This window comes from Sphaeroforma arctica (assembly GCF_001186125.1).
Source record: "Sphaeroforma arctica JP610 unplaced genomic scaffold supercont1.408, whole genome shotgun sequence".
Lineage (NCBI taxonomy): Eukaryota > Ichthyosporea > Ichthyophonida > Sphaeroforma > Sphaeroforma arctica.
Window position 1 is genome coordinate 29,007 of NW_014040150.1, and position 11,074 is coordinate 40,080.

General features: G+C 42.5%; 1 protein-coding gene across 1 annotated transcript; it reads right to left on the minus strand.

The window, feature by feature from the left end:
• Positions 1-3,099: 3,099 nt before the first annotated feature.
• Positions 3,100-8,199, minus strand: SARC_05972 (hypothetical protein). Its single transcript, XM_014300142.1, has 7 exons — positions 8,042-8,199; positions 7,450-7,604; positions 6,335-6,436; positions 5,500-5,569; positions 4,476-4,565; positions 4,039-4,253; positions 3,100-3,649 (listed from the first exon to the last, which is right to left on the minus strand). The coding sequence occupies exons 1-7, from the start codon at positions 8,148-8,150 to the stop codon at positions 3,617-3,619; spliced, it is 774 nt and encodes a 257-aa protein (XP_014155617.1). The 5' UTR covers positions 8,151-8,199; the 3' UTR covers positions 3,100-3,616.
• Between the last annotated feature and the right edge of the window lie 2,875 nt (positions 8,200-11,074).

The window sequence follows — 11,074 nt, forward strand, 5'->3', positions numbered from 1 at the left end:
ATATAAATATATTCGATTGTAATTCGATATACGAATAGCATAATGTGTATACGCTAACGAGTATTTCTGCTTGTATACCAAGCCGGTGATTCGGTTCAGAACACACCAGTCACGCACTTACCTTCCGCCATATTATGTCACAGCTCAGTGTAGATCCATTCTCTTCAGATGTTACGGCTGGCCATGTAAGCGTTGGAGCGAATCTTTGATCCCGCACTTCCAACCTTGACAGAAAGAGTGTAACTGAGGTACAAACTAGGAACAATCCAGGCATACGGAGGCGGTCGTGACTCGAGTATGTACCACTACAGATCTATGTAATGTGGTGGGAATGTCAATATACGACAGTTCTCCATATATTCAGCGATGTGTCAACACTTACCGTTCGTATTTGTTATATAAAAAGCTCATCAACTTTTCGATTGTCCGTTTTTTTTGCGATTCGTGCAATAGGGCGGGCTTCCGGTAATAGACAAATACAGGTCAGGATAATAGCCGATAGCGAAGTCTTTATTATCGCATATGCCAAATTAGTGAACATTATTATCTCACACATTCTGATATGATTATAGATCTATTAATAGCGACTTAGTGTCACGTTGTTCTGCAGGATATTTTCAACTAAAAAAAACCAAGGCTCCATTGAGTCCAATGATATCTGGTAGATTTCAGTACAAACAGGTAATCACGGGACATCAGAACTACATTCTAGGGACAAGTACATCTGAAGCACTGACAACTTACCCAATATGTTCGAATCCTACAAGCCCACCGCCGAGGATAAGGCACTCATGCATGATCATGCCATGTCTAACCTCAAGCAGTTCGTAATGGTCGTTGGACTCATCCGTGTTGGTATGTTGATGTATATACTTTGCAAGTCAAAAGAGATCGTTCCATTGGCATGACGTTAGTGTCGGTTCGATTCTCTTTATATTATCTGTGTGTATACGTCTTTGCATATGTATATATATATATATATATATATGTGTGTGCGTGTGTATTTTTATATTCCGATGTAGATGAGTAATCGTTAAGCTTTGAGCTATGAAGTGAGCATATGTTGACGTCGCCTTGTACATGATGCCGTATATTAATAGTTTGTAGACACAGATACTTTGCACATACACCATAATAATACATCGTATCTCAATCAATTATTGAATGATATCAGGTTATTGAATCTGTATCTTCTTTTTGCCTCGAGAACAGCTGCGCAATAGAAAACGATATTATTTTGGTAGAAAGCGTAATTTTGTTTTGACCTTTCACACATAGCCTTCTTGTATAATTTAGAAGGCTATGTTTCACAGGAGTATTGCGTGTTGTATATATATATAAATATGTGTATGTGTGTGTTGTATGTGATGTATGTGTTATATACATATAAATAGCACGCACAACGCTCCTCTGAAAGATCAATACAGAATTTTGTATATATTTCATTTAATTTGTACTGGACAAGAATGTTGTACTCTCTGCATACAAAAAAGTACATAGAGAATTACAGTACCAATGATACCGTAGAGTATGTAGCAGTGGTATGCCTATCCAACCACAGTGAAACAGTTTTGTATACACTAGTGCCTTTGTTTTATAGTATAGGTCTATATTCGTGGTTTCCTATTTTGTTTGTAGAACTGTTTTCTGTTGCTGGCTGTTCGAGTCCTGATAGGACAATGGTGGAGGCGAAGGTCAACGCCTGTATAGTTCGTTCATTATATTATGGGCAGTGGTGGGTTTGCGGTCGGACCACTTGGATGCTCACGTTCGCGAATCAGTTGTGCTATTGTTTTTTTGCTGTTCTGGCTGCACTATCAGTTCATTTGTATTGTATCGTATCTATTACTAGATAGTGTTTGGTGCAGTTTGCTTGGGCAGTCCTATAGCACTCCATATGTAGCAATAAGGTTTTATGTACTTGGTTTACTTGGAGATCTGTTGTGTGGCTTGTATCGGTGTCCTTTGCTTGCTATGTTATTTTTATTCGGCTTTACCTTGTCCCTACTGTTTGATGTGGCTTATGTTCAGTATCTTTGAAATATCATCCTACGATGGCATCTATCAGCCTTGTCGATATTGTGCGCACATATGTATATCTAGTATTTTTATTGGGTTTTTTAATATTCGATTATCATCGCAAGCCTTCGCATCATTAGGGCTGTTCGTATGCATCCTGGGGGTTTTCCTATCGTCACTCGCACATCAGAACCGCGTATAAGTTTCCATTATTGTACCCTTATTGAGTTTAAATTTTTCCTCTGCCACTGCAACACCACAGCCCCTTATATCATTGACGCCGTGTCAACCTACGCGCGATGAACGAACAATGTCGCCTGGATGCTGCATTCCCGTGTCACTCTAGAAGAGTTGTTGTCAGGCTAACTGTCCAATCGGAAAGGGAAGGGCTGGTGTCAACATAGCTGTCATGTGCTATGCATAAAGCTGTGTGTGAAAGTGCGAGGCCTGCGCTACGATGCCATGCAACATCCGAGACGAAGCCATGAAATACGAACAGAGCCGTATACTCACAGACTTGTGCGTGTGTGCATGAGTGGTGGCTACGTGGAGACTGGCAAGAGGATGAGATGTATATATATATAGAGAAAGTAGCTAGAATATTATGAATGAAACTTGAGAATACATTCTATATCAACGCACGTCACCAGAACTGAGAGTACTTATATGGTTATCGCCTGAAATATGCCGGCCAACCGATTGTCGTTGAGCGAGTGAGTGCACCTTATTTGTGTACATTTTGACTGAAACCAAGTCCTGGAATACACAGTATACGGATCCTATAGCAGTCCCAAGTCACACAACTTTATGCGCCGATGTAATCGAAGTTGTTTTTCTGTCCCCGTGGCCACAGATTGCCTTCAAAAACGCAGAAGTGCTACTGGGTTAAGAATTTAGTTCGCATGATAGCCTTTCATGGCAACGCTTTCATTTGTAAGGTGTTGATGTCGGCTTTACCCATATTACCAGCTACCACCTTATCAGCGATACAAGACTGCTAGGAAAGTACTACCTGCAGCTGGCTGGTGTATAGTGTTTATGAACGGAAATACTCTCGAAACAACTACACACATCACCCGTGCGATGGATAGATCTGATTACCACAACGTATGGCATAGCAACAGAACATTTATTTTCTTTGGGATAGATATGGTGTTTCGGCCCATTTTACAGCAACTCTTCTCGTACAAAGCTCACTCTGCATATACTGCGATGTACGTCCTATACACGGACAGGTGTGTCGCAGACGATGAAGAATCATACGAGATAATCGCACTCACTGGAAACAGTCCCGTTTGAAAGTAGTTGGGATTAATCCACTTCCTCACGTAATGGCGTCTACGTCGACAAAACCTGTGACCCGGGTCAAAGTACAGTGCGCAGGGTGCCTTTATCTGCTTTCTGCCTACCACTAATGATGACTGGGGTGTATAAATCGCCTTCGATAGAATCGACCGGTGTATAGGTACATATTCCAAGTAGATCAACTTTCCCGGAGTGCATTTGGTATACTCAAGTCGCGTGTGGGTCTGCCACCTGGTGGGTCGGCATTGCCTACCGTGGCGTGCGATTATTTCTCAGCATAAATTCGGGAAGATCAGAGCACAAGCCCTCCGTCCACGTGCAGTACCTAATGTTCACATAGGTGGCCATGGTATATTAAGAAAAGGCGGAGTTCTAGAGGTGTAAAAGGGCGAATATATCGTACATGTGTATTCCGTTCGGTGTTTGAAACGAATCCGTGGGCTACTATGCAATTTCTCTCCATTTGACGCAAGCGTACGTTGTAGTTCAAATATGTCAACATCAGATGTGTTTGATTTGTGTGCTGGGTATATACTTGTACACATCGACATCGCACAATTGGCAAAGCAAGCATCGTGACTATGAGCTTTATATTGTGACGGTACTACTTGTATAAAGCACACATTGATTACATGCGCTCAACAGTGAATACGCAAAAGTATACGAACCACGCACACGCAAACAAGTCGCTACCGCAACGTACGACGGACACACCTGGCCCGTAATGAAGGTACACGTCGAGACAAAGCGCACAGCCTGCACTATGTCATCAGTAGTACCCAAGCGCCCGAGTGTAGTGTTCTGTATGATCTTATCTATTTTTTCTTGGGGTATATGCGCCGTCATGGGCGTCTCAATGTATCCGGGATTGATCAGGTTGACTCGGATACCCCGGCTCCCAACCTCTTTAGACAAGGACTTGGTGAAGCCTGTGCATATAAACATCATTACACGCGTGTGAGTACGTCAGAGATCCGTTTTCAACATTCGGAGGTGACGTGTGTTGCGGACTAAACGCGTAGTCGGACGTGCCTATCACGTGCCTATCAGCATACTAGAGCGGTGCTCGTTTTATAACCCAGTTTACCACGTGGGATAGCTCAGTCACCTACATACAATGATTCAATACATGCCGAGGACTATGCACACACCTACTAGCCCAGCTTTAGCAGCGCTGTACGCACACTGGCCTACATTGCCGTGAGTGCCCACAACACTTCCGATATTAATGATGCATCCGCCTGGTGAAAGGGTGGCAAAAATAAACTATATTAATATGCGAGAATATATGTACTGACGTTTTAACAAGGGTCTTGATGCTGAACAAATGATTTCAAACAAGGGCAGATACGTGGACCATATGCAGCACGTTAGTAGGTAAGGCGTATTCGTGCACAACAGTGCCTTTACTGCATAAGCAATATCTGGTTAGTTGTATGCGACAATCATCACAGCACTTCCAGAACCCGTGCAACCGATCTGTGACCCAAAATACAGACAGAAATGCCTCAGGCTTTATGAGCTTGGTAGAACGGGAATTACAAAAGGTGTTGGCCCTGGACTACATTGGCTTTTCTAATTGTCGCATAAAAAAAGCCTTCATAACTCAAGGTGTTACACAACCGCTTAGATTGTGAATAACTCCACAACTTGGTGAGTACCTAATATTAGGACTTCTACTTAGCCGATTTTTGAGGGTAAACAAATCAAAAATGAAATTGTGACTCAAATGTCACACAACCGTCACATCGCAGTGTCAGAGCGAGAATTTGAACCAGTGCTGGCGGTAAATCTATATGGGAATCAGGAATGAAAGATCATATGAAGGACTTCCGGGTATATATACCTAGTAACTGAATAGTCGATATATTCCCACTTGAAGTGGCATAGTAGTAGAAACTTGCCGCCGAACATGCAAAAGTGTTCTATTTCAATAGGTAACATTCTGTGATAGAAACTATAGACGAATGAACTAGCAAACTTCGCAAGTGAAAACGGGCCTGGTATTCGATCTACAAAGACACATGTCGCATATGTCTAATACTTGACCTAAATGCTGAACTCCCTCAGCTATGCCTAAGTGCCAATACCTCATCCCAGTATATGCAAGCAAGCGTGTATATAAGTTCGAGACCACAATGATTCCTCCACACAAAGGCAGTGTTGCTACCATACCTTTTCGAAGCATTGGCGGAAGCACCGCGCGTGATGTTACCATAGGACCAATCAGATTTGTATTTATATTCTACAAACACCAAAATAGAAGAATATATATCAAAAGGTAGCCAAACAGATAATCGTTGCTACTACACTTTGTCCTGACATCTGAGGACTGAGAGAGGCCCCTCATTACCCTGGCAAGAGATAGCCTCACATCAATGTACCATACACAGCGATGGACATTCCAGAATAAGGCGGTAATGCTTATACAGGTAGTTCCCTTTTTGGCAAGTCATGAAGACAAATATCACTTAAATATACATATTTGCATGTCATTGTCATTTCAATGGAATCCTTGAGTGTATATGCGAATGATTCTGAAGATACAATGCTAGCAATGGAGTACATTTACTGTTGTCCACTTCGCACATATCGCAGCAAGTATCTCAATTCGATGCGTATTTTTAAATTGGATAATTTGTATCTCTGCAACAACGGAACCGTTCTCTACAAAGGGATATACCGAGTGGTTTATGTGCACTAGAGTGCCTAATCAATAATACAAATGTACAAAACGATAAGTGCAAGTGTTTGCCATGAGGTGTCAAGTGCACTCGAATACTTTAACATATAATGCATGTCAACTACAATAGGTATTTCCATACAAATCCAGAGAGCACGAGTTTGCTCGTAGCTAGATATTGCCTTGTAATCTGGGGCTATTTGTAATATTTGCGACTAGATTAGATATTCAAAAAGACTATGATATCCGTACGCACGCTGCACGCGACTGAACTACGTTATTGTTATCTACGTATACGTGCGAGTAATATGAAGCGGTGTCACTTACATTCTGTATAGACTTGTCCGAGCTCCGTAAAAGCAGGCCGTCCTCTGCCACGCCAGCGGCGTTTACTAATATATCGGGTGCGCCAATGTTTGCGATGATGTCCTGATGATTATCAACGAGTATATGCATACCTTCAGTCGATATCAAGAGACCGTTGAATCAAACTGCACAAACAAACTCCACTACAGCAAAACTGCGTGCAAAATATATAGCTTAATGCAGAACGAAGCGCGCCCATGCCGTCAAATGCCCTTTCTTCGTACGCACACGTCAATAACAAGCTATCACACTAATGCGATGTTCCACATATCGGAACGCTCTATTGCATCAACATGCTGACTCGGAGTTACTCTGAGGGTCTGCGTTGCATACTATATAATGTATACATTGATACACATCGAAGGCTTAGACTGCACATGAATAAATTAATGTTCCCTAGTTTGGAAACAATTTCTGTGCATCTCACTTTAGAAGTGCGCTGGGTATTTATCAATAGGTGGCTAAGGGACCTTGGGAATGAAGATTCTCACGCTCAAAGTACTCAAACATCCGCAAGACTGTTCACCAACAATGTGGTATATGCATTTACGACCACTCCAGCGCTTCTGCCGGCTCAAGCAGCAAGACGACAATCGAAAGTATATGTCATATTGGTACGAATGACAACTATAACAAACTGTACGCTCTGTATATCAGTTTTCTCGTGAAAGACCTTTTAAATACCGTGCGATATCATAAAATATCTCATAACCATAGCACATAGCAAATCATAGGGTTGGTAACTCGAAACAGAGCTAGTAACGAGGTGTAAGACGACCGAATCAATAAACAGTACAACTCGAACACTTGCACATATGAAACCATATCACATAGCAAATCATAGTTGGCAACTCGAAACAGAGCTTGTTAAGAGGTGTACGACAACCAAATCAACACAAGGTACAACTCGAACACATGCAAATATGAAACCATATCACATAGCAAATCATAGAGTTGGTAACTCGAAACAGAGCTTGTTAAGAGGTATAAGACAATCAAATCAACACAAGGTACAACTCGAACACGTGCACATATACAAGCCGAGATACGGGACAAATCGCCACAGCACAACGCACCGTGACCGCTTTCTTCACGCTTGGGCTGTCAGTGACATCGCAAGTGGCAACATACACCGCTGATAGTTGCTTATCATTCTCTGCGTGTTCTTTATTCGCCAGTTCAAGTAGGTGGCTTTGGAGTTCAACCAGGGTTTTTTCGGTACGCCCCAGAACTGTGATCCAGGACGTTAGATGGCACAGTATTTACCAAAAGTTAGACTGAGAGCAATTATTAAGACAGGATTCACAAAGGACTCCTCATATTTGCATAGAGAACAGGAGAAGCATCTACCCATTCGCGACTGAATGCTTAAGTTTGACGAGGAGGTACATAATACAACTATCCTTTGCGCATATGCGATGTTACAACATAACTATATCATACACCACTCGAAGATTTGAACCTCAAGCAACAAGTACACATTGGTATTAGGGTAAAGTAGATAGTATCATAGTTGTCTCTTGACACACCGTGCTTCAATAGTCAACTACTTAGAAAGATTCAGAATAAGAGACGAGCCCACACCGCTTTTGTTCTAGTACAACAGCTCAATCTGAAGAGTTTCGTTTATTACTACGGATTTTCTTGATGCACTATATACATACTTACGCGCAACCTTGCAGCCTTCTCTAACATAGAGTTCAGAGATAGCCCGTCCTATTCCGCCTGTCGCACCAGCGACTACCACAACCCGCTGAGCTAATCCCGAGAGAGCCATGTCTACTGTCTGTGTGCGTGAGGTCTGATTCCACTTGAATCGTTCTGGGATCAAGAGACCTTTGACATCTGGTATTCATAAATACTTATAAAATATATATATTTTAAAGAATAACACGCATTTCAATAACAATGGGGGGTTTTTTTTAAATAATTTTTTTTGTTTTTTTGTTTTTTTTTAAAACAGGCGCAGTAGTCCTAATTTTAGCATCGAGACAAATTTGGCCTAGTTATTGCAATTACGGGTGCAAAGTGTCCTGAAAGGTAACTGGTTGTCAGTGAGGATACACTTGGTGGTGGGTGTGAAAACGGTGGGTGTGAAAGCCTGGGTTTTTTACATGGTTCACTAAAGACCCACGAAACTAACTTACATCTGATTTAGCTGCTTGCTAACGTGTTCAAGGCAAGTAGAAGAGCTATATGGTTAAGTAGTTAACGGGTGTGTGCTGTCATGTGTGTGTGATCATACCATGTAAATAAAACATGGGCAAGCTGTAGGTATTGAATGTTATTGACTACACACAATGTTCACTGGTGCATACTAACAAGCACGGGCACGTTTGCGGCGGAGAATATCAGGTATAAGTGTAGGACATGTTCGTAAAGGGTGCAATGTTCGTTTTTTGGCTAGGCAATTCAATAGTTATAACTGTTGAGGACTTGACAATAGTATTCTTAGTTGATTACTTAGGGTAGAAACTCTGGGTATAAAAGGAACAGTCAGAGCAATATTGTTCAGTTCTATCGTGAGTAAAACTATTCGCTGAATAAACGTTTTTACCACTGACAATACAGTGGTTTTTGTATTTATGGTTACGGATGCACTGGTCCGCACCACAGAGGTGGGTACTCTACTTAGTAGGTCAGCAAGCAAATATATGGAACATTCGATAGTAACAGTGTTTTGTCAACACCGGCCCGAATTGACTCAGCACATATCTTCCATTGTCGACTCACTTGGCCCAAGTTTCAAACGGGAATTTACTGACCACTTCTTCCCATCAATCTTTCCTGAACCACTACAGCGACTATAAGAGCCATACCATATATTCATACATTGTATCATACATACTTGCCATTTTTGAAATAAATAATATTATCCCTATATAATACATACTGAAATGCACACTAATATGTATTGTGTTTAAAACCTAGTACAACTTAGATGTAATGTGGTACACAAACACAATTCCGTAAATGATGTTACAGTATAACAAGTTCTTTGTGTACACCCTGGCCATATATAAGTTAGAACAATGTTTAGGTCAGATCGTATTGTCCTTACCTATTCCAGAGAGGACAGAACCTATAACTTTTTATTTGTCCCGAAACTAATGTACAAACTACAACAGCCCCCCAGTCGCCAGAATCACGCGCGAAATGGTGTTGACAACTTATCGAAAAGGGAAAGCAAAGTGGACCCGCGTGTAAACGATAAAAGAAAGAAAAAATTGTATACAATAACTGTACTCGTACAGTATTTCGAATCCCCAAAGTGACAACTGACTACTTAGTTCTGTACAACTCTATTAAAGCATCATCATCTAATAACTAATAACGCCTGCCCGCTCACCTTGCATAGTCTCTTCGAGTGTAGGTGAACTTGCTAGTGACAGTAGCGGAACCAGACTCTCTTGACCCGTGGTCTCTTACATCAGCGTTTGCAACATTGACAACCTCTATCTGCATCTGAGTATCAACGTCAATGTCGGGCGCATTTGTGCTTCCTCCTGCTACATCTACGTGCATATGTAGTGGGCCACATAGCATCGTTGTCAGGAACACTAACTTGCTGTCGATGAAAGTACTCAGGCGCGGTAGTCAAATTTAGCTTTTAGCGTGTCTTCCAGGCTGTGTTACAGCCAGATGAATAGAAAGCTGCAACACGCTCACACGCTTCTCCTGTGAGAGGTCTGCCTGCCACGGGTGATACACAATAGAATATACATGCCTTAAAGTAACCCGCCAAATATAAACCAAGAGGGAGCCGCTCTCTGTGACGTTGGATGTATCTGAGGTGTGCCAGCTTTATAATTTATTAACGGTAGGTAGTGGGCTAAGGACCACAGCTGGGCACAACCGCTCCTTAGCAAGTTTATGAGTGGGTACAAATAGTATGGACATGGGCGTGTACATTTGTTACTCATCGCCCCACCTTGAACATAGGCACATACATCAATGCGAAATTGGTCGGCTGAAAGCTTCTGTGCTAGTTGGTGCCTTTCGTACAGATTCAACCACCATTTCGAACATTTGAGCATTGCGTTGGGTGGTCAGACGTGGGCGGAACGAGTGGTTTGGCAGCCGCTGAACCCAAGGTCTGTTTAAGTCATAATAGAACCCTCCAAAGATTTGTGGGTTAGTGGCATAGCGCCAGATGCGGTCGAGGATTCGTAGCAGCCCTTCCGCTGGTCCATTTAAAGTGAGATACGACCGTAGTAGGTTCTGATGCGCCCGGATTTCGGCTTGGAATAATCGCGCGCGGGATTTGTTGCGTAGGTGATACAGTCGATGGCGATATCGGCTATATCTATGGGAGGGGAGGCGTTGGTCCGGAGGCGGCGGCATTGCTGGCATTTGTTGGGGCCGATGGATTTGATTCGTGGGAAGTATCTGGAGGTCGAGTCCAAAGGTGTGGTCACCACAGATACCGTAGTCCGTCAGCTTATAAGTTTGGAGGGAGGCGGGGGTGGTAGGTCGATGATACGCATGTTCAGTACCAGTTGAGCCGCCAGCATAGAGGTAGTCCAAGTGCCACGTCTTACGCAGAATAGTTTCAATCGTTTTCATACGTAGTCCGTGATTTGTAGATGCGTGGCCATACTTCCGGGCTTTGAAGTTGAAATCTCCCCACACGACATCTGGTTGGAAACCGCCAATCTCGGGGGGATTCATGTATCGCTTGACGTCTTCTTCAGTAAGCGA

Bases quoted from the DNA above. Each gene is read 5' to 3' on its own strand.
- SARC_05972 (XM_014300142.1), bottom strand. From the start codon at position 8,150: ATGGCTCTCTCGGGATTAGCTCAGCGGGTTGTGGTAGTCGCTGGTGCG. The intron at 7,605-8,041 runs GTAAGTATGTAT...CCTGGATCACAG, and splicing joins AGAAGGCTGCAAGGTTGCGC to TTCTGGGGCGTACCGAAAAA. The intron at 4,566-5,499 runs GTATGGTAGCAA...CCCTTTCACCAG, and splicing joins TCCGCCAATGCTTCGAAAAG to GCGGATGCATCATTAATATC.